The sequence below is a fragment of the Argiope bruennichi genome, chromosome X1 (genome assembly GCF_947563725.1).
Source record: "Argiope bruennichi chromosome X1, qqArgBrue1.1, whole genome shotgun sequence".
Lineage (NCBI taxonomy): Eukaryota > Metazoa > Arthropoda > Arachnida > Araneae > Araneidae > Argiope > Argiope bruennichi.
In genome coordinates this window covers 84914267-84941664 of record NC_079162.1, presented here as the reverse complement: position 1 = coordinate 84941664, position 27398 = coordinate 84914267, and the positions used below count along the sequence as shown (strand labels likewise).

Sequence of the window (27398 nt, the reverse complement as noted above, 5' to 3'; positions counted from 1 at the left end):
AATGAAAAATTTCTATTCTTAAAATTTGGTAATTACTTTTTGACAAAATAATAATCTTTTTTATATCAATATGCTTAGTTTTTTATATGTTATTAAATTTTTTGACAATATTTTAAGATTAACAATGATGGATCATCAACTGTTTATTCTATTTAAAACATTTTATTATAATTAAAGGAATTGCTGTAAATATGGAATATCTTAAAAATATTATTTAAAAAATTATATGATATTTTATATATTTTGATATTTAAAAAACATTATTAATGATTTTTCTAATTAAAAATATTATTATTTTTTAATATATTACATGAAATTAATTAGTAAAATTTTACCTATAATACCTTCTTCCTCACTTTTGGCTGACAGGGTGGCTTTGCTATCATACTCACTATCACTTTCTTCTTCATTCATTAAAGACATTTAAAGGGTTTGGGACATTTCTTCAATAATAACATCCTTTTCTCAATGTTTCATTTCAAGTTTTTTAATGTGTTTACAATGAGACTGCCACTGATCATTGGATATTTTATGTATGAACTTTTCTGTTTTCTGGAGTAATTGATTCATTTCCATGTCAGCTGTGGGGTTGATATCTCTAATTTTTATATCTGCCCAAATGTACACGATTGCATTGATGTCACAATAGTATGCTGGAAGACGAAGTATTTGAAAACTGTGTTGTTATAACATAATATCAAATTTATAAGTCCTAAATTTGGGAGCATTTAATTTTACAAGTTATAATAATTCTATTTTAAAAGAATCAGATAAATGAATGATATAATTTGCTGACAACCAATCTAAAATTTCTCTTTTGTGGATACTAAAATTTGTAACTTTATTAACCTGTACAGTATGATATAGCATGTGATGAATTACAATCACAGCATTTTCTTACAAATTAGGGAACAATTTTTCTTTTGCCCACTTCTAAAAAATATGCATCTATCTGTGATAATCCCCTTTCATAATACTGGCTTTATAGATGAGATTTGCTTTATGCAAAAATTCCATGTAGCCTCCCGCACACAGCACAATAATGCAACATGAAACATTTCCTATTTGGAGTATGCCATATACATTTTCCGACTGCCAACATTTATTAAAAGTCAAGTTACTATGGACCTAAGTTTCATCAATATAAATTATTGGTCTATTTTCTGTGCAATATCTTTTTATGGTTCTCAAAAATTCAATTCTCTTTAAAATTAGGTTCTCATGTTCAACTAATATTTTCCGTTTATTCTGGCAACTTTATCATTTAAAGTAAATTTTATGCAGAATTTTCCTTGAAAGTTCCCTTACTTCACTTAGTTTCTTAGAAAACTGAAAGCAGTTTATTCAAAGCAAGGATTTTTCTTTCCTTGACATAAATGTTATGCACAATTCGTCTTATGATGCTACAATTGAATTCATAAATTGATCTTTTTTCAAAAACATGCCTTTTCATTTTTTTTTCTTTTGTGAAGCAAAATTTAGGCAAAGTTCATCTCCTGCTTCCTGTCGAATCTTCTTAATTGTGCTAATAAAAACGCCAGAAATTTGACTGACTCGTTTTGAAGAATATGCAACAGGCATAAATAATTACTCATTTTCTGCTTCTTGGTCACAATATTTAATGATATTATATAAAATTTTGTTTGTACAGTTCCTGGAAGCTTTCTTGCCACTTGAATTAGCCATATCAATACGCAATTTTGAGTTTAAATAATATGTGGTCACAAATGACACCTCGCATACACGTGAAAAAAAATGTATCTAATGGGAGAATTTATGGAATAAGGAGAATTCCAGAAATGCGCTTATCCTTCCACATCTCAACCCTTAATGAGATGAAATTGTCAAAAAGTGGTCGTCTTAGGATACCGAAACAAACAGTATCTTAATATACTTTTTTTTCATTGCTGACATTATCTACGTATATACAGAAACAACAAAAACATTTTTCTCATAGGAAATTTTACATTCTAAGTAGAGAAAATATATAAATAAATATTGTGATAAATTTAAACTTTTTAACTGTGCAATATACACATAAAAAATAGAATAATAACTCAAAGATTTTTCAGGAAAAGATCTAATGTTTTTTAGCATTAGGTTGATTTAATGTAATATTTTCTGTGAGGTTGTGCTTTCTTTTTTTGAGAATTTGAAGTCCTTTAAATAGATGACCACATGTTTGTCGTTTGTTGCCTCTTGTAATTTCAATGGATATAGGTTGCATTCTTATAGCTACTCCAATCTTTTTCTTTAGAAGAACATTACTGCCAAGAGTTGTCAACATTGTTTCCCACTGTCCTTCAATTAATATTTTTTCTAGATGCATTACAGCCTTTTCCAAAACTGTTGGGAGGATAAAAAATTGCAGAAAATAAGTTGTGACTTCAGAGCATTGTTGTTGTATTAATATTACTTATACTAACACCACAGTTTTTTCTTTTAAAATTCACTATTACAAAACTTCTAGATAGATATCTACAATTCACAGACAATTTTTATTTCATTTTTTAATATCCTATAATAAAAATTATAAAAATTTAAAAAGAAAAAAAATTATCTTGAAAAATATATATGATTATTAACATGTAAAAGTGGAAATTCTTTTACCTAGAATAACATGCTTCTAGAAAAATTTCAAGATTTAATTTTTGTATTATGAATTTAATGCATTTGTTAAGATTCTCAAGTTAGTCAATAAGGCATTATCCTGTTCACGCAAATTAAAAAAAAAAAATTCCTCTAATTCATTAACAGCTTATGATACAGAAAAGCTTTCAAATTTTTTAAGTTGTTGTCAATTAACAAATAAATGTTTAGAAATAAAACATGGAATAAGAGTTTCGTACCTTTTTCAAAAAAATCTAAATTTTTCCAGACCATCAGTAAATAATTTCGTCAATTTTTCATGCAATTCTTCCCTTCATGAATATTTTTTATCATTGTATGAATGAATGTTATAATCTGTAGAATGGCTTACTGTAGATGAAGTGATTCAGAAGTGAAAGGAGGAATTCCTTCAAGAGATTTACTGTTCCTATTAATTGTTGACACTTTACGTACATCCAATCGAAACGTTTGGTAAAAATCAATTGACGGAGCTTCTTGTCCAAGTGCAGAATACACTTTTTGATGTTTTTCTTTTGCTGAAACTGGAGGAAAGTTTTTACCATAAACACTGTGATAATAATAAACAGCAAATTGGTGTTCCCAAAACTTCCCAAACCGAAGAGCAAGAATCATAAGTATTTAAAACATCAACAGAGTACATTTCATTACCACATAGAAAAGAAAATAGACATTCATTAGCTTCCAACTTCTAATATGATCTGGCTTGATAGGATTGGTTGAATCCAAAGCTCATTTTTTCCAAGAAAAAACCTTGGTACTGCATTTTACGAATTAGGAAAATTACTATAATCTTCTGCTATAATAATTTTCCAGTGTGGTTGAACCGAAGTCAGTAAAGGTAATAACATTATATGTCTTAATTTGTGATAGAACTTTATCCTTGAATATTCTTATGGTCACTTCTGAGATCTCTGATAGTTTCATCTTGAAAAGTAAGACATCACAATTCCTTTCAATTCCAACTTTTGAGCAAGTAATGATTCCATAATGGAAAAGTTGGAATATTAAGGCCAATATAGCCAATTGCATTAAAATATGCTTGTTCTGCACAAGCTGGTGTTTTGGCATACATTCTTTTCTGAAACTGAGATCTATAATTATTTTAAAGAAGACCATTCTTAGAATCTCAAAGTCATCTCTAAAAATTCTGTCCTTCATGAAAAATACAAAGGTAATGCTGACTTACAGGTCAAATTTCCTTTAAAACAGAAACTTCAGCTGCTGAATCATCGGCAATGATATAGGATTCCTTTTATGATGGAAAGCTGATTCTTTAAAAATATTGAAAACTATGGCAAAGCCTTGTTTATATGAATCCTCTGTTTGCCTTTTTACGACGAAGATCAATCTGCTCCTGTAGCAGTATGAATGTCACAGAATGACTTTCTACATCACTGGAAATTGTAGAATCGACAAAAATGATCACTTATGATGTTGATAAGATGCAAGATCTTTTTATAACAGGGGTCACAACCACAACATCAAAAGGATTCTCTTCATACACAAATTTTATATTGCTATTTTCTTAAGATGTTACTTTTCCCTTCAATTTCTGGAATAAAAAGTAAGTTTATTTTAGTGTTTCAAAAATATGAATTTTTACTTCATAACAAATAAGCAAATATCTAATATAATTGCAAGAGCTCTTATAAAAGATGCAATCTGATAAGTAATGAGGAAGTAATAACTAAAAGATAAGAAATTCAAAAAGCGTTAGTGCTCTTAGAAAGGCATATGTAACCTACATGTTAGAAAATACATAATAATAACATTTATCCAATATAAAAGTCTATAAACCTGATTATGCATGCATCACTTTTCTGATATCAGCTTCTCTATTTTTTCAGCCATCTAAATAAAATTGTTCAGCATAGCTCATAAAATAATTAAGCACAATCCGCTTATATTCATTTTATCCTACTTTTTCAATCATAGCCAATCACTGAAAGCAGTATGCACTTTATTGGTCATGTGTATCCTCACATTTCAAACTATAACATAAATGCTAATGGATATGTATTGATCACAAATGTCTAAAAAAATTCAAAAATCAAGTTTATGATTAAACAAATATGAAATATAAAAATTAAACATACAAGTCATCTTATGAAATGATTAAAAAAAATACTGTAAATCATTATAATAATGTCCCACTTACATCTTAAATTTAGAATTTGCAACTTGCTTTAATAATGCCAGGCCCATTCTGAGATATCAGATGAAGACTTAATTTTTCATACAAATATTCAATTGTTCTTCGAATAGGATTAATCCTACTATTTGCCAGAACACTTGGCTGGAAATTTGACTTCAGAATTTCTTTGTGGTATTTGGCTGCTTCTGTAAATCCTGTACCATCACTAAAATAATCTTTGAACTGTTCTCTGTAGTTTTCAGGAGGAAGAAATCTTTAAATTTCAGTAATCATGTGTATATGAAAGGGAATAATAGTGATTATTTTAGCTAATCTCCTCTGAAAAGGTTCAAAGTGAAATTTTGAAACTGATACACTTCTATCGAATAAATAAAGATGACCTGATGCAGAGAGTGGATTTATAGACTAAATTCCTAGAATTATTTACTTGTAAAAAATGATTGCTCAAATACAGTATTTATTCAATATAAAATCAGAATAAATATACACTCTAATTTATTTTCATTATGAAAGTCTTGCCTAAATAATTAGTTTTAACCAAAATATCGAACTTATCGAGAAATTTATTTTATGTTTTTTTTCAATGAAAAATTTTTAAACACATTAATTTTTTTGGATAGATATATGAATTTACATTTCTTACACCAGTGGCGATAATTTGATTACACTGTCAAATTCTGGAAATAAATGTGTTATAATGAAATATAATTGCATTTAAAAAGGTAATAAACATAAAATCCCCAATTTTTAAAATACAGATAAAATAACAAAATAATTCAATAAAAATACCTAAATCAATTGAACTAACTGAAATATGAACTTAATAAACTTAATTTCTAAAAACTGTAAATTTATAATTATAAATTAAAATCAACTTACTCTTAGAAAATCGTCTTCTGTTCTCATGCATGTAGTATTTAGTTTTATTTTCACCATAACATAGGCAAGATATTCAGCAGTTTTTTGAAATTCCTTCCTTCTTTTTGGTAAATAGCATCTTATTGAATGAGCTATGTTGGCACAGTGATTTTTCCTGCAATAATGCCAATAAAAAACACTTTATAAGTGTCCACCAAGAGGCATAAAATACATTTTAAAAAATTCTTTATTAATATTTAAAGCTTAATTTAATCCCTTAATTACACAAGGAAATCTAAGATGAATTTCGAAACTCAGCTTACCAGCAAACAAATCTTTTTCCTGAAGGGCATGATTTTCTACTGTTCCACTGAGTATTTGTTGAATTTCTAAATACTTTCATCCATTCGTTGAAATCATAAATGGGTTTTAAGTTGCATCTAATGGAAACTATTTCATTGTTTCCGACAATTTCATTTTCGAATTCAAATTGCTGGCTATTATATTCATACGAATATGCTCAGACAAATCCATTTTGTCTGGAAATAAAGGATAAAAATATATATAGAGAGAGATCACACAACGAAGCACAAAAATCCGTTATTCAAAAATTACGAAGTACAGTCCTAGCAATACGAACTGAAACTATTTCGAAGTTCGCATCTAATGACATCACACTCTCTTAGCAGACTGCGCAGCGGTGCGAACCAATGCTATTGCCCAATTTTCTTCCATACATGAAATATAGTTCTGTATGCCTCTCGGTTTTACTTGGCGATTTTCAGGTTACGCCAAGATCTCCAAACTACATAATATATATGTACTACATATTATATATATATATATATATATATATATATATATATATATATATGATGCCAAGAATTCGCCAAGAATTTGCTTCCCTGATTACCGTTGAAGGCAGCCATAAAAATCTTGTTCTATTTCTAAAGTTTTTTGAATAAATGGTGTAGCTAATCCAAATATGCATGAGTGAACGATGTTTTAATTTTTAGCAAAATGAAATTTATGAGCAGTTAACTTTTATCAAAATAGAACTGAATTTTCAACAGGTAGGTGCATCAAAGCGTTATCGTTTGCCAGTAGGATTTTTGCAGTTTTTTTAATAAATATCTTAAAATCTATTATAGCTATGTACTTGATGTTCAGAATTACAGTGCTCTAGTATTTCAGCTTTGCTCTTATAAAAAATATTTTACTATGTTACTAGTAACATTTTTCTCACGATCGTATTTAAGAATTAACAAATATATATATATATATATATATATATATATATATATATATAACAAGCCGAAAAAAATTTGAAAAATATCTTATAGTTTCAGAGATATCACCCAACGTTTTCACGATTCATTTAATATAGGAAGCATCATTTTCCAAAACCTTATAACTTTCAAATCTTTCATCAGCAGCTTAAATTTTTTTTAAAGTTTATTTCATAACTAGCAATCGATTAAAGAATAAATAAATAAATAAAAAAAGAGAAGAAGGTTGGCATAATATGAAAATTTCTGTTAATTTAGGTTAATCTGTTTGTCTATCTAATTTAGTAAAGATGTGATGACAAACAGTCTAGTTATAATGTGTCTCATTTTTTTTTTCTTTCCTTTTGAGGACTGTACTAGAAGTTTGAAATTTTATATACTTCTGTGCCCGTGGTGACAATAAATTATTTTAATATTTTCGGATCTTAATTACGAATTAATCACTTGACAAATTAAATTTTGATTCCGTGCCCTGGGCTCTACCCCTTAACCTGTAAGGAATTAATTGATCTCAATATTAAAAATTAGAAAATAATTAAAATTTAAAAAAATCTGCTGTTTTGTACAATAATAAAAGTGTACTTTCAAAAACTGTTTTTATTAAATTTAGTTAGATAAAAATAATGATACTTATATCAGAATCACCAGAAAAACTATGTTCTTACAAAATTTAGCTGATGAATTAGGTGAGAAAACTTAGTGTTGATCCGATTTCAGAGAAATATTTGTTGAAAATTAAGTGAAGAAATATATTTTATAAGGGTTTATCTGAAATAGATAAAAGACAATCGGAAAAAGTTAAAAGTGCATAAATTTAGTTTTAGTTTAGTTATTTTGACGTACCATTTAAAAGCAAACAGTAGGGCTATTTTGGAATTGATTTTGAACTGCTGTCAGATAACGAGGATGATCCGATGATTTCCTCTCTCCAGAATTCAGTGCACTACAAGCGGTGGGGCGTTTTGCTAGTTTTTTATTGTGCACACTTTTCTGTCAATCTCTCAGCAATAAAGCCGGGATCTTACCACCAGACCATCGCGGCCCCTTGAAAACATTACTTAAATGATATAGAATAGGAATAGAATTACTTATATAATATGTTAAGGTTATAGATGGTTTTAGAGACTGGCAGAAAATGAAAATGAAGAGTGTAATTGAAAAACGACTTCTTGCAAGTCGCAGGATTTGATCCTGTAATCAATGGTTATGGATGGCCGTATTGGGTTAGTGAATTGGAGCGTAAGAGTATTGATATCAAGGATAATGGCAATATATATTTTAGTTGTAAGTTGAAGATCTAAATCAATATTAATTAATACATTAATTTAGGCAACTATTTTAAATCGCTATTATTTTATTTAAGAGAAAAATTATCGAAAACTCTAAATGAAACAGGGAGTATTAGTTATAATAGTTTAAACAGCTTTAGTTATATAAAGTTATGGCCGCGCATATGATCACACATGATCAAAAAAAGATTGTCATAAATCCATGTTTCAAAATCGAACGTAAAATTAATATAGGAATGGTACCCTCTTGCAGTTGTATAGCTTTCAAAAGTTAGAACCAAAATGAGAATGAGGAAATCAATGAATTCCTACTTCACTCTGACCTACTCTTTCTATAGAGCAATTTTCAATTCTTGGAAGATTCTTGGAGGAGGATAAGTTAAGCAAATGTCCTCCCTAGAGCTTTTCAGAAATATTCAACGAGTTTAAATTTGGAGATCTTGGAGGGCAGTTCACCCTACTTTCCAGATAATAATATCATGAATTTTATACTAATGATTTTTTTCTCGTAGGTGCAATTCAAATGTTATGTATCGATAAAAAATTTCAATTCAATATTTCATTATTTGAGAATTTAACAAAATCTGCAAACTTTTTAAAACTTTTATCAATTATTTGCTATGGCAATTTTAAAGTGGAAGTACATATTTTTTTCTCATGAAAATAGTTTTTTTCCCTGTTATTTATATACATTGATGAGTGATTAATTTGATACAAATTTCCATCTTTTGCAAAATATAAATTTTAAATTTATTATAATTTTTTCTTAATAATATTATTAATTTTCTTTTGAAAACAGGTGTTCTTACTTTGAATATAAATGGAAGAAGAACGGAAAAGTCATGAGGATTCTGGTATTGTATTACATTAATAATAGAATATAACTTCTGAAAATTATTGTATGTTGATGAAAATGTATTAAAAACAGCCCAATTTTTATTCTTAAGGCTGAGTTATACTAAAGAAAAAGCTATTCATAAAACTTGTTAATTTTCCAATATATTTTTAGGCCGACTATTTTGGCTTCTATTAGATTAAATAATTTCAATATACAAATAAGATATTCTTTTGTGTATAATTTGGGAATTCCTAGAAGGAATTTCATCTATGTTTTGAATATATCTTCCATTGATTGTTTTCCGAATTAATTTCATCGACATTAATTTGATATACATTAGTATGACTATCAAACACTCGTATTTTTTGAGCAAATGTTATTTATCCTATAATTTACAGAATGATGTAACACAAAAGCTTTTTTTAATTGAAAATTTGATTTCGATAAGAAGTTGTCACTACAGTCACATATTTGCCAAAAAAGTTTTTGTTAAATCGAAAAGTGTTTAGATCTTTATAAATGGGACTAAATTTTGAATTTTTTTGGAAAGAAAAAAATAGAAAGATTCTATTCTTTTAAAAACATAAATAGAAAGCAAAATTTTGTTTTTAAATATAAAAATGTAAAATTTAGATTTTTAATTAATAATAAAATATCTGTTCCCTGTAAAATTTAGATATCCCGGATTGGTAGTAATATTATTGATTTTTTACGAAATGGAGATCTATTGTTGATAATTTCATTTATTTCTAATCTACATTCTAATTAAGAATTTTTATTTTACCATACAAATAATAGCTGTTTTAAGATGGAAATGTTTTCATAGCTCCCTCTTTTTTATTTTTATGAAATTAAACTTAATTTTGGAGTAAGAAAAATGAAATGAAGTAAAACTTAAAAATTAAAAAGATTTTTTATGGAAGTAAAGTTAATTATCTGACTGAATAACGAAGATAACATAATAGAATAGAAGGTGAATTTTTTCCCAGGGCAGAAATATAAAATTTGGAATCTTAATCGTCAGTAAAAAAAGTAAAGCTGTCATGCCAAATTTAATAGGTTTTCTGGAATCTATACGGAAACCGTATTATTATTATTTTGTTACCAATACGCATTATTTAGAAACTACAACCCACCTTTAGGTTAATATCCTTTTATTTACTGTCTATATTGCAGTATATTCTTTTAAACTAGAGAAAAACATATTTTGTGACATAATTACACTCAGGTGTTGTCATATCGATTCCCCTTTACATTGGAGATATGTGTCTGAAAATCTACAGCTCTTTTTCTTGAGCCTGTGACCACAGATTCCTATCCAATACAGCAAGATCTCACCTAGAAAGTGCTGTTTTACAGGATTTAAATGTTGTACTGTCAAAATGACGAAAGATAAATCGAAAGTATTTCGTGAAAGGTTGAAATACCATGAAGATATTAGTTGCACTTCAGAAAAAGTAAAGAAGTGTAAGTGTAAATTTGTTACGTTAGCTATGCAAGAAGAAGACATATGTTTGATTGAAAGACAAGATTCAACATATTTAGAATGTATAAATTCAGAAAAGAGCTCTTGAAAGACGTAGTATCATTAATATTAAAATTTTGGTGGAAAATTTCATTGTTAGGAAAAATATTAAAGCTCTTAGTTTAATGGTATCGTAACAAATATCGAAGCCTTTAATAAATCAGTTTCATAGTCCGAAAATGCGTTAAAACCCCTAATACAAGCAGCGTTTTGTTTATTTCATTTAAAGGAATTTCCCATCAGGAAAGTTATAGTGACCTTCCATAGTTCAACTTCGAAACTTGTTTCTTTTTGGGACAAAATAGAAAGATGTTTAAGAAGTTGTCGAGATTTATCAACTGTTGAATGCAATAAAATAGTATTTTTTCAGGGGCTGATTTCAATAAATTGAGCAAAGGTCTAAAATACCTCTAGAATATATGTCATATTGTAATAACAGGCGAATGTTCTAAAGAATTTAGAGAGCAGAAACCCCGAAAGTCATTGCCCCCCCCCCCTTCTATGCAAGATGGCTGGCAATGACAAATCAAGTTTTTTGTTTATTCCTTGCGACATTTGATAAAACTCCACAGATGAAGAAAATTGCTAAATTTGTCATGAAGGCTTATGCTCCCTCATGGCTCACTATAAAATGTTATTCAAGAGCTATTTATACATCGCAACGTTTCTTTAAGATGATAAAAATGCTACAAGTACGTATAAGATGAAGATAAGATTTGAGAGAAGAAAGGGTCTTCAAATTACCATATGTTAATTTTGAGGCAGTGAATTATATATACAGAGTGATCAAGAAATAACAGGAGGTGTTCGGAGTCCTGTAGTGTGTTATGTACTGGACGAAATATAACAAAATTTGGCCACCATGCACATTAAAGTATGCGCATCGATTTATCAAGAAAAAAAAAAAATTAGTACCAAAACACGCCGTTAGAGTAAATCTTGGCGCTGCGATCGAAAACTCTATTATATAATTTGCTTATATCGGTGCTTTGTGACATGACATCGAAAATAAAAGGAAGGGTTGTGGGAATTTATGTCATTCTGCAAAAATTTGTCCGTCAATTGCGTTGTCACTACGTGAACGCACCTTATTAGTCAAGCTGTTTTATCAGCGGGATGAAAATGCCATTTATGCTCTTCATGAATACTGGCGGTTAAAACAGCTACGTAGAGGACCGATGACCTTAAATAACTTACAAAAAATGGCTGAAAGATTTGAAACAACAGTAATTCTTGATGTGCAACCAGGGCGAGGGCGTAAAGTTATCAGGCAGGAACAAGTTGAAGAAGTTGCAACTGTCGTTATGGATCAGGCATTAGCTAATAAGCAGGTAATCAGCAGTGCACATTCTATATCACGACAGATAGATACCCCGTCCACGCCGATGCAGAAGATATTGCACAAGATCCTGAAATTTTATCCGCATAAGAAAACACCCATTAACTGATGACATCTGAGTTCACTTGAAAGGCGTTGTGTATCAAGGACATGTTCCCGCCATTCCTACTTTAAAAGATGAAATAACGTTACATAGACAAATGCCGATATGCTGCGAGCCACCGTCGAAAACCACGTATACAGCATGCAGTTATTGGAACATCAAGCTTGTGGTCACCTTAAGCCAAAATTGTAAGTTGATATACAGTTCGCGAAAAAAGTATAAGGACAACATGTAATTGCATGAAAATATGCTTTATTTCCATTTCACCTAAATGAACGTTTTATATTTCTTACTGCTGCTGCATAATTTTGTGATAACACTTATACCACATAAAAAACATAATTTAGCTTCAAAATATTGATTTTACAAAATTTAACATTAAAGGAAATACGGAAAAAATTATAAGGACATGTTATAAAATACTTAAAAAATGTTTCAATAATCAAGAAAACTACCTTTTTTTTAAATCACTTGAATAAGCCGAGAGGTCATAGATCCTGAAAGATCTTTTAAGATGTCCACAGATATTTTTTCCCAAGCGTCTTTGATAGCGACGACAAGATCTTGTGTACATTGATACTGTGTGCCGTTTTTATAAACTTCTCGGGCTAGAAGTCCCCATTAAGTTTTCGATTGGATTAAGATCGGGACTTCTCGCCGGCCAATCAAGTAAATTTACAGAATTAGCTTCAAACCAGAGTTTTGCACTCGTAGAAACGTGTATCGAAGCATTATTCTGCTGAAAAATATAGTCCCCTGAAGTAATTAATGGCGCTTCAGGTAACAAACTTTCTCCTAACATATCAACATACCTGTCCGAATTCATTTTACGGTTGATAAATACAAATGGAGTGGTTCCATTTGCCGCAAAAGCGCCCCATACCATAACCGAGTCACCACCATATTGACGCTTGGAAAACACTTTCTTGGTCTTTCGCAGATCATACCAAAAATAACGAAAACCATCAGGTCCATCAAGATTGAACTTTCTTTCGTCCGAAAAAATTACATCAGCCCACTTTTGACCAAGAGAAATGTATTTTTTGGCAAAGTAAACTCTTCTTTTCTTATGATGATTTGTAAGAGGAGGGCGTGACACTAATTTTCCATAAGAAACTTGAGGATGTTTACTCAAAACATTTTGAACAGTCCTTGTTGAGCATGGTAAACTCAAATTTTGTCTACCTTCATTTGCGGCTTCTCTTTTCTCGCAAGCTCTCCTTACAATCATTCTTTTTTGTCGACGAGTGAGAATTTCTGGTCTCCCAGTTCGCTTTTTCATACCATACATCCCAGGATTTTTTAGAAAATTATAAACCAACGTTTTAGATCTCTTGATTCTTTTTGAAATTTCCCATCCACTTAATCCACATTCTCGAAAAGCAACAATTTTTCCTTTTTCAGAGTCAGAAAGTTGAGTTCCTTTGGGCATCGTTTAAAAATTCACACTGAAAGTCCCCGAGTGGGAAATTCGTTTCGCAAATGAATCTTTTAACTCGGAATTGTCATTTTATGCTTTCAAATATGCAAATTTTTTAATAATTACGGGAGAAAAAGCAATGTCCTTATACTTTTTTCCGTTTTCATTTAGGTTTAAAAATTAAAATTTAAATTTTAGCAGATTTAAAATTGAAAATTTTAAATACTTTACGCATAAAATATTTTAGTTTTACTTCTATTTTTGCTGCAAAAATTTGCATACGATTCTGTAAACAAGGCTTCTAGATTTGGCGATTTTTCGCGTGTCCTTATAATTTTTTCGGGCACTGTAACAATAGTTTTTCATTGATATTTGGTGTGTTGTTATTTACTGTTTCCATTAGCAGTTATGTATTCTTTTTCCACACATTATGCGCTTGCAGCACCAGGATTTCCCCTATCGGAGTTTTTTGGTACTAATTTTTTTTTCTTGGTAAATCAAAACCGCATACTTTAATGTGTATGGTGGCCAAATTTTGTTATATTTCTTCCAGTACATAACACGCTACAGGGCTCCAACAGCTCCTGTTATTACTTGATCATTCTGTATCATACTATTTGGAAGTCTACAATAGTAACGTAACCATCTCTCATAACTAACTAAAATAAACCAGAGCTAGAACTGATTGTTGCTACAGGGATTAGGAATATAAAAGAGTCAAAAGTTCTATTATACTCACAAATAGTAGAAAGAATTGTAAAATAGATTACAGAAGATTCTAAGCTCATTTGGAATTTCAAACAGCGAGGCAGATTTTTAGATCAAGATTGCTGGACAAGAACACCTTACACAATTTGAACGAAACATGTCTTCACGTTTACAGCTACAACAGTCCAGAAATAGTGATGGAATTATTCATTTCTTAATATAATGATAAGATACATATTTTTAATTATTGAATAATATTTGAAAAAATTTTCAACGAAGTTATTTTTTACTTAAAATTTTTTTATTATTATTTCTCTTACTTCAAAAATAAGCACTGGTTAAAAAAAAACGGATTTAATGAATACATAACAATTTTAAAATAGTTTCTATTTGTGCTGTTACAAAAAATTTGGTAATTAGAAAATAAACTAGAAGTAAATAAAACCGTCAGCAATATACCTTTATTTTGTGAAAAATCGATAATTTTACTACTAATCCGGGATGCCTAAATTTTACATGACACGGGTATTATACCTTTTTCCTGCTTGTTGCCACTCTAAACTTGATATTTTTAAAAACATACATTTGCTCTCCATTTATATTTTTTTAATTGAAAATCTATGTGCTTGAGGAAAAAATTGCAATTTTTGTTCTATTCCGGGATTCCTAAATATTTTTTTAATTGGACTAAAACTTTTTTTGGTAAGCATGAAATCGTAGTGGAAATTTTTTTATAGAATTCAAATTTTGAATTAAAAAAAAAAGAAGTTTTTCTTGATATACACTATTTTACAGTCGTTAACAAAAAATTGGCAATCCATATAGCTGCAGCATTTATTGTTTATACTATGTTTATTATGTTATAGCTCGAAAATTTATTGTTCATAATATGTTTATTATATTTTTATGAGTATTTGATTTATTATGGATCGTTGAGTGCGTAATCTTAAACTTCTAAACAACAGTGGAATCAAAAGTATTATATATACATACATTGGCATACCTCAATAACTTGAATATTTATTATTGCATTTCCACAAAAGTGGTATCAATGGAAATAGATTAAAAAAATTAATCGAATTAATTTACATATTTAATTAATTAGGATTTCGAAATGTTCTCATCAGACCTACTAATTTTTTTTCACTCAATTGATTATTCGTCATGAAATACGTCTCTAAAAGCAATTTTCTCAGCTTCTGTTGAACATTTTGAGAGTCACAAGGTTGTGAAAACTGGCAATTTTAATGTTAAATGAATCATTAAAAATCTAGTCATATCCAGGAATTTATAATATATTTCTCAGATTTTTTTAATTCATGTAGAACAAAATTTTGCTACAAAAATAGATGAAATAAATACATGTATTAAAATAAATGATATTTTTATAGATTTTGGAACACGACTACGAGAAAAAGTAACTCGTAAGATAGTAACGTTTTTACATGATAGTAAAGCTAAGATACTAAAACATCATAATCTGGAACATTACGTGGATAGCTGTGTTAGGTTTTGATATATTTATAAAAAACTTCTAAAAATCTACTGCTGAACGGTAACATTTTGACCGCCTACTTGTTAACGTCCTTTATTATAATATTTGATTGTTTCTATCTATGTAATAATCTTAATATATGAGTTTTAACTACCAGTATGAAAGGGATTTTTAAAAAATTCCATATCAGGGGATTTTGATAAAAAGTAAAATTTTGTTTTTCATAAAAAAAAAAAAAATTATTAGTAAAATAAGTGATGTAGTATATAATTTCTTATTAGACAAAAGAGTAAGTACATTGTTGGATTGCGATTTTTAACAAATCTTTTATATTTTCCTATCGTTCTTTCTGAGATTTATTCATCTATAGCTGATTGCACAAATAACGCATATATTTAAGTTTTGAAATAAGATTTAAGCATGAGTCTTGTAGCTTATATATATATTAGATTTCGTCTGACATAAGGATTTTAAATACAGGCGATACGCAATGCCTTATTTATGAATGAAAGTGAAAGATAGTTACAAATGTTTGTTTTTCACAGTGAAATATTTTTTTATCAAGGTATTAAAAAGAATGCTTACTTTTTATTTATTTAAGATATCCTATTGCTTGGAATTATTCTCGCCTCTGTTCTTCAAATAGGGTTTTATATTTTTCGTGAAATACGCTAATTAAGATGGCGCAACTCAAAGAAATTTAATCTTTAAATCAAAGTTAAAAAATGGTAAGCCAATTAAATACCACAAGAATGAGAGTCCATAAAATTTGTCTTCACTTTTTCTGTCATAGCAGTTAGAGCTTGGGCATTGGATTGTACTACATTTGTATATGAAAAACAGATCCGAGATGTGTTGTCTATCAAAATTGCTAAACAAACTTGACTAACAAGTTTCATGATAATTTTCCTCTCTTGTGATGCGAATGTGGAATTCTTTTATTTCAAATGCATCCACTGTTATATCCCTCCTAAGGCTAAATCAACCATCTATCCTCATTGAATCTCTCATTTTATAATATTAAAAAAAAAAAAAAAACTGCTCTTTATTCCTTCAAGTTAATTTGCTGTTTGTAATTAGCAATATCTGCACCTATGTCATTTTCATTCAAACCTTTAAACTAGACAATAAAACGCTTGTTGACATCACATAACAGTATTGCACGAAGACAACTAAAATAAAATTAAAAAAGGCAAAATTTATGACCTAAATATAAATGTATAATAAAAAGTCCTGTGATATATTTATATTTGATTCCTTTTAATTTAAGAATTTCACACTTCTTTCTAGGGGTTTTGTGCCTTTAATCCTGTTCAATTTTGAAACTCGAATATTAGGTTCATGTGCAAATTATGCGGACTCCTTTTTTTTATTGCTTTTTTTTCTACTGTAATTGCTATTACTACAGTCTTAGTGTAAAAATTTCGTGTATCCAGCTTGTTGCTTTTCTGAACAATCTTAGGAATCTAGAGGTTCCTGGCAATCAATCTTTTGGCAGAATTTGATCAGAATCAGACACATATTTTTAAATTTTATGATAAAAACTTAATCCTAATTTTCATGCATATAGCATTTTTGAGCAATGATTACGCAAGCACGAGGGCGTATAGACAGACCTAAGGACTTTTCGTATTCAAATTTAATCCAAAACTTGATGAAATGTTTTTTTTTTTTTTTTTGGTGTGTGTGTGTGTAAAGAGTAAATACGAAATTTCATTGTACTAATTCGTTCCATATATGAAATTACGTTTTCGCAGGCAAGCGGATATAATTACTAAAAAGTTATTTCAAACATTGGGGAGGTCTAAAACATGGTTTCAACAAATTCAGGCGTTCAAATTATTCGTCCTTATACTTACGACTCCCGAAAGTTTCTTTCATCTGAAGTTTTATTTATTTAATTTAATTTTTTATTTTTATGTGAGCTTATTTTATGACGATCAATCGACTGAGCTGGAAAAAAATCGGTAGGCCTAGTGGAAAAATTTCGAGATACTAATTAATTAATTATATTAATTAGCCATCAATTTTTTTTATCTAAATAAATGTGTTCTCTTGAACTTTATCCATCAACACCAATTTTGTGATGATGCAATCATAAATACCCGATTTTTAAAAGTGTCACAGAATTTTTTTTTTTTTTTGACGACCTGTACTTTTGATTCCACTGTTACTGATAAGTTTAAGATTGCGCAATCAAAAATATGTATGTAAAAATACTCATAAAAATATAATAAATATACCATGGCCATTTAATAGCAAACTAATTAGTTGTGAGTAGGAAGCAAAATTAATTTGATTCCCACTGATATGATATGATAAATTGGCTTGCCTTGTTAATGAGTTTAAATTATTGGCCAAATTTTACATTATGCATTCTTTTTTTTTTTACTGTACAATTTCTAATATTACTTTAGTATGCTTTATTTTTTGCTACATTTTTCTGCTTTTTAAGAATATCTGTGTCAAATTTCGGCTTCAGTCGGTGGGACAAAATGCATCCAAATACGCATTCGGTTTCCTGAAACTTGTGTATTTACCGTATCCTGGCGATTCATCGTTAAAGATCGAACTCTTATGGGATCACTGTAACTACTGTTTATCAATAGCTTGCGGTTTATAAGACACAAGTACTTTTATTAGAGAGTATTCGAAACAGTTTTGGCAAGACAATTCCCGCTGACTTGTTTGACATTCTCTTTCTTAAATATTTTATCAGTCCTTAAAGATTTACAAGGCGATATAAATAATTTTTAAGTAATAATTAAATCTTTTTTCTTCAATCATTCATACGTTACGTCTAGAAAACAAAGAAGGGTTGAACAATTCACTTCATTAGAGATCACTCACAAGCCTATTACTATACCGCACAGAAAACTTATTCTTAGTAATTTTTTGATGAGGCTTCATATCGAAATTAATTACATCTTGCAGTTCAGAAGGGGTAAATTGACAGTCATCATTAATTTCAGTGTAAAAGTTTTTTGTCCATAACCTGAACTATATATTCGTCAGAAGGGCGACATACTTTATTATCTGATAGTTTTGCTATAAATTCAATAAAACATACATTATGATGCTTACCATCAGTTATGATCAAATCGATTGCATTAATAACGCGCATCCTCACAACCATCGCCCAATCACCCCCCCCCCTTTTTTTTTCTTCTATTCTTATCATTACAGTATCTTTGAACTCAACTGTTAAAGCAATTTTATTTATTTATATATTTGGAACTCTAGTCTTTTCTTTCTCCTCTACTGTGTCATCCCCACAGATAGGGGGAGGGGGGCGATGTTTGAAATCTATTTTGGGTAATGATCTCGATTGTTTTCTTATTTTTCTACGACTAATTGATGCACAGGCTTTCTCCTCTTTATGTTTTCAGATGATTGTGGATGTAATGCGAATATAATCTCCCCCATAGTCCACGTGATGTTCAGATGCAGTTTTATTTTGCAATAGTAAAATTTTTCCATCTAATTCGCCTTAATGAAGGTATCCATTCCATGCTTTAACAACGTTATAAGCATTTTTACTAAAGCATTTCCAAAAACAAACACAATCCATCCATTCCCAAACATACTGAAAAAAAGTCTAGATAAAAAAGTACACATTTTCTCACAATTTTGTATATCCAAATTTAAGTTATTTTACAACTATCTTAGTGTGACTCATTCCATTACTTTATTTTCTAAAATACATCAGGATAAGGTGTCCTAACCGCCTAAATTTTTCTGCCTGTGTTCTTATACCAATTCTTCTGTTTTATTCTTATTCGTTTGTTTTTTAGTGTTCACGTATCCAAACGTTGAAATAGGGTTAGATAAATATATTAAATCTCCATTTAAAAGCCACATGGAATATATTTGGTATAGCCTTCATAATTTTGAACCAACAAAAAGAATAAATTGGTAGTCTTCATTAAGTGAATTAAATACGATGAAAATTACTAGATGGAACTAATTCTTCAAGCTTTTGCATGTCACTAGAGTTCTGGCTTTTGTATTTTTCAACATATATAAATATTTATAAATGCATATAAAAATAAATATCTTTTCGTGTTATCACTATCGAGGTTACATATTTCATTTCATGCGTTGTCTTCAGAAGAAAATCATTTTTTTTTTTTTTTTTTTTTGAAAATCAGAAAAATCAATCTGAATTATAATAGGAGCTAGTACTCACAATTCTCTAGCAGGGTATATAATGTTGGTATTCAATTTACGCGAATCGTTATGCTCTACGAATTTTTTGTTGTAATTTTTTTTTATTCAATATGTCTATTTCGAGTAATTTTGGAAATGGGAAAAAGCACCTCATGCCAATTCATTTTCTTTCACCTAGTAGCAAAAGTTTATCTTTTAGCAGGGGGAAATGTTGAAACTTTCATGTTTAAGTTTACAAAAGTGATTAAAGCAATAAGACTTTAGTTATGGTTTTATACGGATTTTAAATCCTCTAGCCTATTCCCAGATTGTGAAGATATAATTTTTTTAGCTCCCTTCCTACAAAAAAATGGAGAAGTATGCATCAGAACATCAAACATTTTAAACATTTCAGCGTACATCAGAACATTATGAGATAACATTTAAATTAACATAAATAAGGTTTTACTGTCTTACTGTACTTAAGGTTAAGGTTTACTTAAGGCTGAAGTTACTGGACTAAATGAAAAATCAATTGAAGTAACGGATTCTCTCTGTATGTATGTCAAATAAATGGAGAGGATTCCAGATAACCATTGGTTTTTTAAATTAATCATTTTATGCAGTCATCAAAGCGGCATGACTTCCATGAAGAGCAATGCGGAATTGCATCGTGATAAGAAATTCAATTTTCACTGATTTTGTCATCACGATACAATATTTGCGCGTGAAACAATGTTAGTATCGTGAATATCATCAAAGGAGGAATAAGCTAAACGACAGAAATTTGGCATTCTTTCTCAATAGGAAAATTGTATAAAAGTACTAAATCTTGAATACAGCGAATGAGAAAAGTTCGAAACCATATATTCGTTTATCTTCATTATACGACGAATATTAACACAAAACATGAAATACTAAAGAAACAAGAAAAATCGAGGAGCAAGAATTCAATTGTTTGATTTGTAGCCCCCATTTGGAGCAATGAATTTCTCTTTTGAAAGGAAGAATTTAAACACCAGATACAGACGTATATTTCAAGTTAGAAGCTAAAAACGATTAAAAGAAAGAACATCAGCGTTTAACTTAAAATAATTATCATGATCTTATTAATAAAAAGGGTATTTTTTATTTACATGTAAATATTTAAATGCTGAATTAATAGCTAACATTTTACCAAATTAAAGCCAATCAGGACAAGTTTTTCGATACATGGACTTTTTGTATTAAATGGAGTACAATGAAAATTTCAAACCTTCTTTGATATGTGTACTATTGTGTAGTTCCTTTATAAAGTTGTATTTGCATTTTTTTTTCTTTTTCTTTTCTACAGATTCCTCCTCGGAAGAAAGAGAAACCAGAAGCGAAAACGAAGGTGGAAACTCTCAGGACGTTGAAGTATGTATTTCTCTAAGTACAGCTTTATTATAACGCATCCATTTTGTTTTAATTCTTGAGTATGGATTAGAATAAACTTAAAAATAACGTTTCAGCCTCTAAACTTTACATATTGAAGATATTCTGATAAAGTTTTTTTATTTTTTTATTGTGTAATATAATTTAAATTATATTACGTACAAAAAAAAGCTGAAAAGGCTGCTGAAAAGAAATATTCTGCACACTTTCTGAAATATATTTTCTGAGTCTTTAAAATTAAAAAAAAAAAGTCATTAATATTGTTTTGGGTTGAAAACAGTTACATGAGGGTCTATATTATTTAGAAAATTGGAGCACATTAAATAAGACTAGATTCAGTGAGTATTATTTCGCATCATTTTTACTTAAATTAAAAAGGTTGTTTGAAGATATGCTCATGGAACTGTAATTTTCTTGATAAATATTGTATATGAAACATATTTGCGAGATATTTTTTTATCAGATTATTAAAATATATCTCAAAAAACATTTATTCCAGAACTAATTAAGAATAATGAAGAACACTATAGTCTGAGACTGGAAGTAAAAAATTGTTCATTTCGTTGTTAATTATTATTACTAATTCAATATTCACTAATAAGTCGGATGAATAATTATATCATTGTTTCCTATATAAAAATAGTCATTTACTTGTTAACCTTTTATTTTGTTTATTGATAGCTGAACTACTTAAAGATTTTGCCTATTAATGTAAAACTTCAGTTTAGTTATTTAATGATTATACTGCGCAAGAGTACTATATTTTCCAAATTATGTATCGTCGTTATGAAAAAGAAAATATTGGCTCTCTTATAAAAAATAATTATATATAGCATTATACCTATTAAATACTTTTTCTTTGTTTATAGATGACTGAAAGTGGGACTGCTGTTCACTGGGATGAAAGAAAAACCCTTACAGATGCGCAAAGTGAGGACGAAAATAAATGTTTTTTTTTTAATAAAAAACCTTTTTGAATTTCTCGTATTTAAATTTGCAAAGGCGGATTTTTTTATCTACATTTTTCTCTTATATTTTAAAGTACTAAAGTTTTGAAATTTTGTTTAGTTGCTAATTCAATACTTTTTTTATTTTTAGCTCCTTTAAATTGTTAATTAATATGCTAATTCGTTAAAAACTGATTTCAAATTGTTGGGGCGATCTGAAGCTTATTTTGAGAAATGTTATATTTTTAGTTACACAGTATTAATAAACCTGAATTATGAACTATTTTTAAGGAATATAATAAAAATTTAAAAGTTTCCAGCCCTTTTTAATGAATGCACTTTTGTCTCAAAGACATACATCTATTTCAAGTTTCCACGTCACCGGAAAAATCAGGAAAATATAGGATTGTCGTTTGAAATGGAGCTAATCCTATCATTTGATACAGTATTAGCTCCATTCTTTTCAACAATCCCTTAAGAAATATTTAAACAATAACAAATTTATAATATGCTTTTATGAGTTAGTTTATTTATGATGCAGCTTGATGATCCTAAAAGTCTAAGACTGAGGGAAAAACACCGACATTGGAATTAATTTTTAGATGTCTTTAATTAATTTCGCATACTTCATTTTTGTAAGCGAATTTTATATTTGCTTTTTTTACTTTTTTCCTCACGCACTGTAGTTCTAAAATTTTGTACAGTTATGGGCTCCATTGACAATAGTAAATTTTAATAATCTTAACGCTTATTATTCTCAATTAACATATTAATTTAATTGAAACAAATCATCAATAAATCTGTTCCATTAATTTCACAGAGAAGGCGACGCCTTGAATTTAATTTGACGTTTTAGATTCCATAATCCTAATCTTTAATATTAATTGATTATATAAATGTTTGCTTAGAAAATAACAAAAGTAAAATTTTTTAAATATCATTTTGTTTATATAGTGAAAAGTTTCTAAAAAATGCACCCTTTTGTTTTAAAAATAGTCGAAAATCGAGGGGTATTATAAGTAATTAAAAATAAAAGAAACGATACGAAAGTAATTATTGGGTATTCATTAAAAGTTGAAATGTATTATGAATGTGATGAGAACTTTAGTTTACTCTGAGTAATTTTGTGAAAATCTGACATTTTAATATTTGTTTTTATATTCAGGCTCTAAATCAAAAAGAAACTGAATTAAAGTAACGAACGCAAATTATTACTCAGATAAAAAATGAAAAGGTTTAGTGTCACTAATTTGAATCTGAACATTTTCTCGCCTGAAATAATTTAAATGTATAATTTTGATACCAATTAGAAGATATATATCTAAAAATCTAGAATATTTATCAAAGGTTACTTGTTTGAAGTTTTTAGAACGATTATTTATTGATATGTGAATGTTTATGCAGGAATTTCATGTGGTCGATACTTCGAAGTTCAGTAGTATGAGCACCCATAATTATTTTGAGAAATTACTAATATGCTCTATATTATTAGTTTAATATTTTGGAACGCGCTTTGAATTTTTCTTCGTTTTTATAGTTGCTGCTTTTCATGAAGAGACTTTAGCACGAATCCATTTGTTCCAGAACATTGAAGAAGCTCTGGTAATTATGTGTTTCGTCCATTACCGATTTTTTTTATCGTGTGTATATTTTGTTTTAATAACCAAGAACATGTGCTTGTGGATTAGATTTCTTTTTCGAATAAACTTTTACCTTCAAAGTTTCAATAATCTAGAAATTATGAAAAATTCCTTTTAATTTGGATTAAACTCTGGAAGCATTGCTGCAAAATATTGTAAACTTTCGCATATTTTAATGCTTTACTAATCTGTTAATTTATTTAAGGATTGAGGAATAATAAATTTTTGTGTGAGGCATTTTAGTTTGACAAGTGTGATAAGATTCATGAAATAAATTATTTTTGAAGAAATAACTTCAGTATCTGTTTTTAAAAATACTCGGAATTTTTCTTAGATGTGTTTTTGTACGTTATGCTTTTGAAAGTCCAAATATTCCATGACAATTTTGCAGTTTAGAGGTTTTACAAAAATTAAAGAATTCGCATGATATTATTCTATTAAACATTTAATACAATTTCTTTTATTTTTGACAATAGCTATTTACTTTAATGAATTGATGGATAGGTGCATTTTGTGTTGGCATATTTCTGATTTAAAGGCCAATTTCATATGGAAACACAGAACATGTTATTAGCATTACAGATTATACTTGATACCGAACTGATAGCAATGAAAGTTTATTTTATTAATGTTTCTATATGAAGTAACTTACTGGTAGATTTTTTTGAAAAGGAGTTAATTCTTGCTAAAATACTACAGGAAGAAAATTAATAAAAATATACAAACGATATAAAAAAGAAAAATATAAAAAGATACAAATATGATCATTATTAATTTTGAAAATATTCTAAATTCTATGCTAATCGGTTCATATTTTTCAAAATAGAAATAGATTTGCAGCTTTACATAATTTTTTCTACTGAAATCCGAATTACTGGTGACCTCTTTTTAGAATAACTGCTGTATATTTAATTACCTTAGAATAAGATTATTTTGTTTCATTGCTAGAGATATATTTAGTCTTTTGGAAACACGTGAAAATTATTATTGTAGAACTATAAATGTTATTATATGTTATATTGAAGTAAATAAAATATGGCTGGAATCAGTGAGTATTTATTTTCAAAATTTTTAATTATTTTAAAAATTATATTTGATAAAATTCTTATACAATTTTGATTTTCTTGATAAATTTGATATATAATTAAAAATATTTAAGATTTCATAAGGAAATTATCAAAAAAAAATTTAACTTAGCACTTATTTATGAGCTGATTAAAAAAATAAAACTTACTTTTGTTTGGGATTGGTATTAAATCATTGGTCATTTCTTTGTAGTTTACTGACATTTTAATAATCATTAACGAAAGACCAGTTGCATAGTTACGTATTTGTTTCATTTATAAGGAAATTGCCATTTATTCGGTACAATATTGTTTCATTTATAAATAATTGCATCATTGAATGATTTTTTTGAAGGAGATTTTTATTTCAATTCTTTGATCATACCTTTTGGTTAAAAATAAAGTTCTCAAATTATACTTTTTGTAGGGAAAATTATATATAGCTTTATATTTAATAAGTACTTATTTTTATTCATTTATAGACGAATCGAAGTCCTTTGACTCGTTTGGTTAGAGAACAGCGTTACTGGAGATATGTTTCACGTTGTCAATCTGCAGCTGGATCAAATTCGCAAGGTTTTGATATAAATTTGCAAGGTGAGAACGAAAATAAATATGTTTTTTACCAAGAACTTTTTTGAATTCCTCGAATTTCATATTTGTGAAGATGATGCTTTCTTTCTCACATACTCCCCTTTCTTTCTCATTTCGTTACAAACGCAAACTCGCAAGTTGAGAAAGAAAATAAATAAGATTTTTACTAAGAACTTTTTGAATTTCCGTATTTTAAGGCGGAAGGCGAATTTATGTTATCTATATTTTTCACTTATTTTTTGAAGTACTCTAGTTTTGTTACTAATTTTATTTAGTTACTAATCAAGAATACATTTTTAATTTTAGCCCTTTAATTTGTTAATTATTGTGCTCATTTTGTTAAAAACTAATTTCGTAGAGTTGGGACGATCTGAAACTTATTTTGAGAAATATATTTTATATTGCATAATAGTTATAAACATGAATTATGAAATATTTTTAAGTAATAAAAAAAAATCTCATGTCTCCAGCTCACTTTACTGAATGCATTTTTTTTTTTAATCTTTTGTCTCCAAGACATACATCTATCGATTTGCCACGTCACCGGTAAAATCAGGAAAATAAAAAATCGTCTAAAAACAAGGAAAATGGAGGGAAATACGAAAAATTCATAGAAATCGGGAAAATACTAGGATTTTTAAGTTTATTAATTCTTTTTTTCATTTATAAATGGTGATCTCAGAATATTGCAGGAATAAAAGATCATAGCCATAGCACCCAAAACAGTACAGCACCATTCGTGATTATGTAACCGCTGAAACTCTCTCCTATTCCACTTTTTCCCCTTTTTTACTATTGAGATTAGTTTAATTTCGATTTGAGAAATAGTTTTTTTTTTTCCCATGAGATTTTCGGATTATAATTGATGAGCATACATAAGACTACTAAACTTTCGGGAGGAAATAGAATAAATTTCTCTGTCGGGAAGGCAACATTGAATCTGTGGAAGTTCATGGTGATATTTAGTTACGTATACGTAAGTTTTTTGAATGGTTTGTTTATTATTTGAGAAACTGCGAACTTATCCAGAGTAGACAAGATTTTTTTTTTTTTGAAAGCAATTAGCTGCTCAAAAATCTTATTTAATACGGATTGGACGGATAAAAATATGCATCCTGATTTGCTGAATTTGTTAGAGACGTTCCACAAAATCTGTTTGCTGCATAATTTTTCGTTTTGTAAGAAGATAAGTCTAAGTATTATTAAAAACAATCACTTACTAATCATATCAGAAGTATCAGTAAAATTATGGCATATGCAAAATTGTTTTCAAGTTCAAAAAAGTCATCATTGACATTGGACTAAAAAGGAAAAGAGGAGAAGTTGACATGTAATGTCCGAAAATGTCAAATTTGAAAATAAGCTGATTTCGAACATTTTAGTTCAAGAACAAAAATTTAAAGCTGAAGTTTTATGAACATTAAAGCTTGTTGAGCAGCATTCGACCTTTAATGCATTTTATCATAAATCGGAAATATTTTCACATATGTTCACTGTTAGTCAAATAGCCAAACAATCTACATTAACTCATACAAAAATGTCATTTGATACAGGATTGTCATTTGAAATGTAACTAATCCTGTCATTTGATACAGGACTAGTTCCATTTTTTTTAACAATCGCTTCAGAAAATTTTAAACAATAAAAAATTTGTAATATGCTTTGATGAAGTAGCTTATTTTTGATAGGACTTGATGATCGTAAAAGTCTAATAAAATTGAGAAAAAACGCCTATATAGGAATACTAACTACAAACTACTTGGTTACTTGTGGAGATATTGAAGCTCTAAGAAGATACCATTTAGAAGAGTTTCTATATTTGTGAAGGATGCTTTAAAAATATTTGAACGCATGTCCAAAACTTTTTGCTGTTTTAAAAGCTGCATGTTGTTTGAATCCACATTTATTGAAAAACTAATGCATTTTTTTGTGAAAACC

At 28.6% G+C, this 27398-nt stretch overlaps 1 protein-coding gene and 1 pseudogene across 12 annotated transcripts in view; one reads left to right on the top strand and one right to left on the bottom strand.

Annotated features, from left to right (window-relative positions):
- LOC129958405 (uncharacterized) overlaps positions 1-27398 on the top strand; it is a 152862-nt gene that overhangs the window by 53279 nt on the left and 72185 nt on the right. For all 12 annotated transcript variants that reach the window (XM_056070884.1, XM_056070885.1, XM_056070873.1 and 9 more), the window contains 5 exons: positions 9022-9076; positions 21133-21197; positions 22085-22145; positions 23700-23764; positions 25349-25463. In XM_056070884.1, the coding sequence (XP_055926859.1) occupies positions 9043-9076; positions 21133-21197; positions 22085-22145; positions 23700-23764; positions 25349-25463 (340 nt within the window). In that variant the 5' untranslated portion in view covers positions 9022-9042. The remainder of the gene's footprint in view (positions 1-9021; positions 9077-21132; positions 21198-22084; positions 22146-23699; positions 23765-25348; positions 25464-27398) is intronic.
- On the bottom strand, positions 2887-5696 carry LOC129959310 (uncharacterized; annotated as a pseudogene).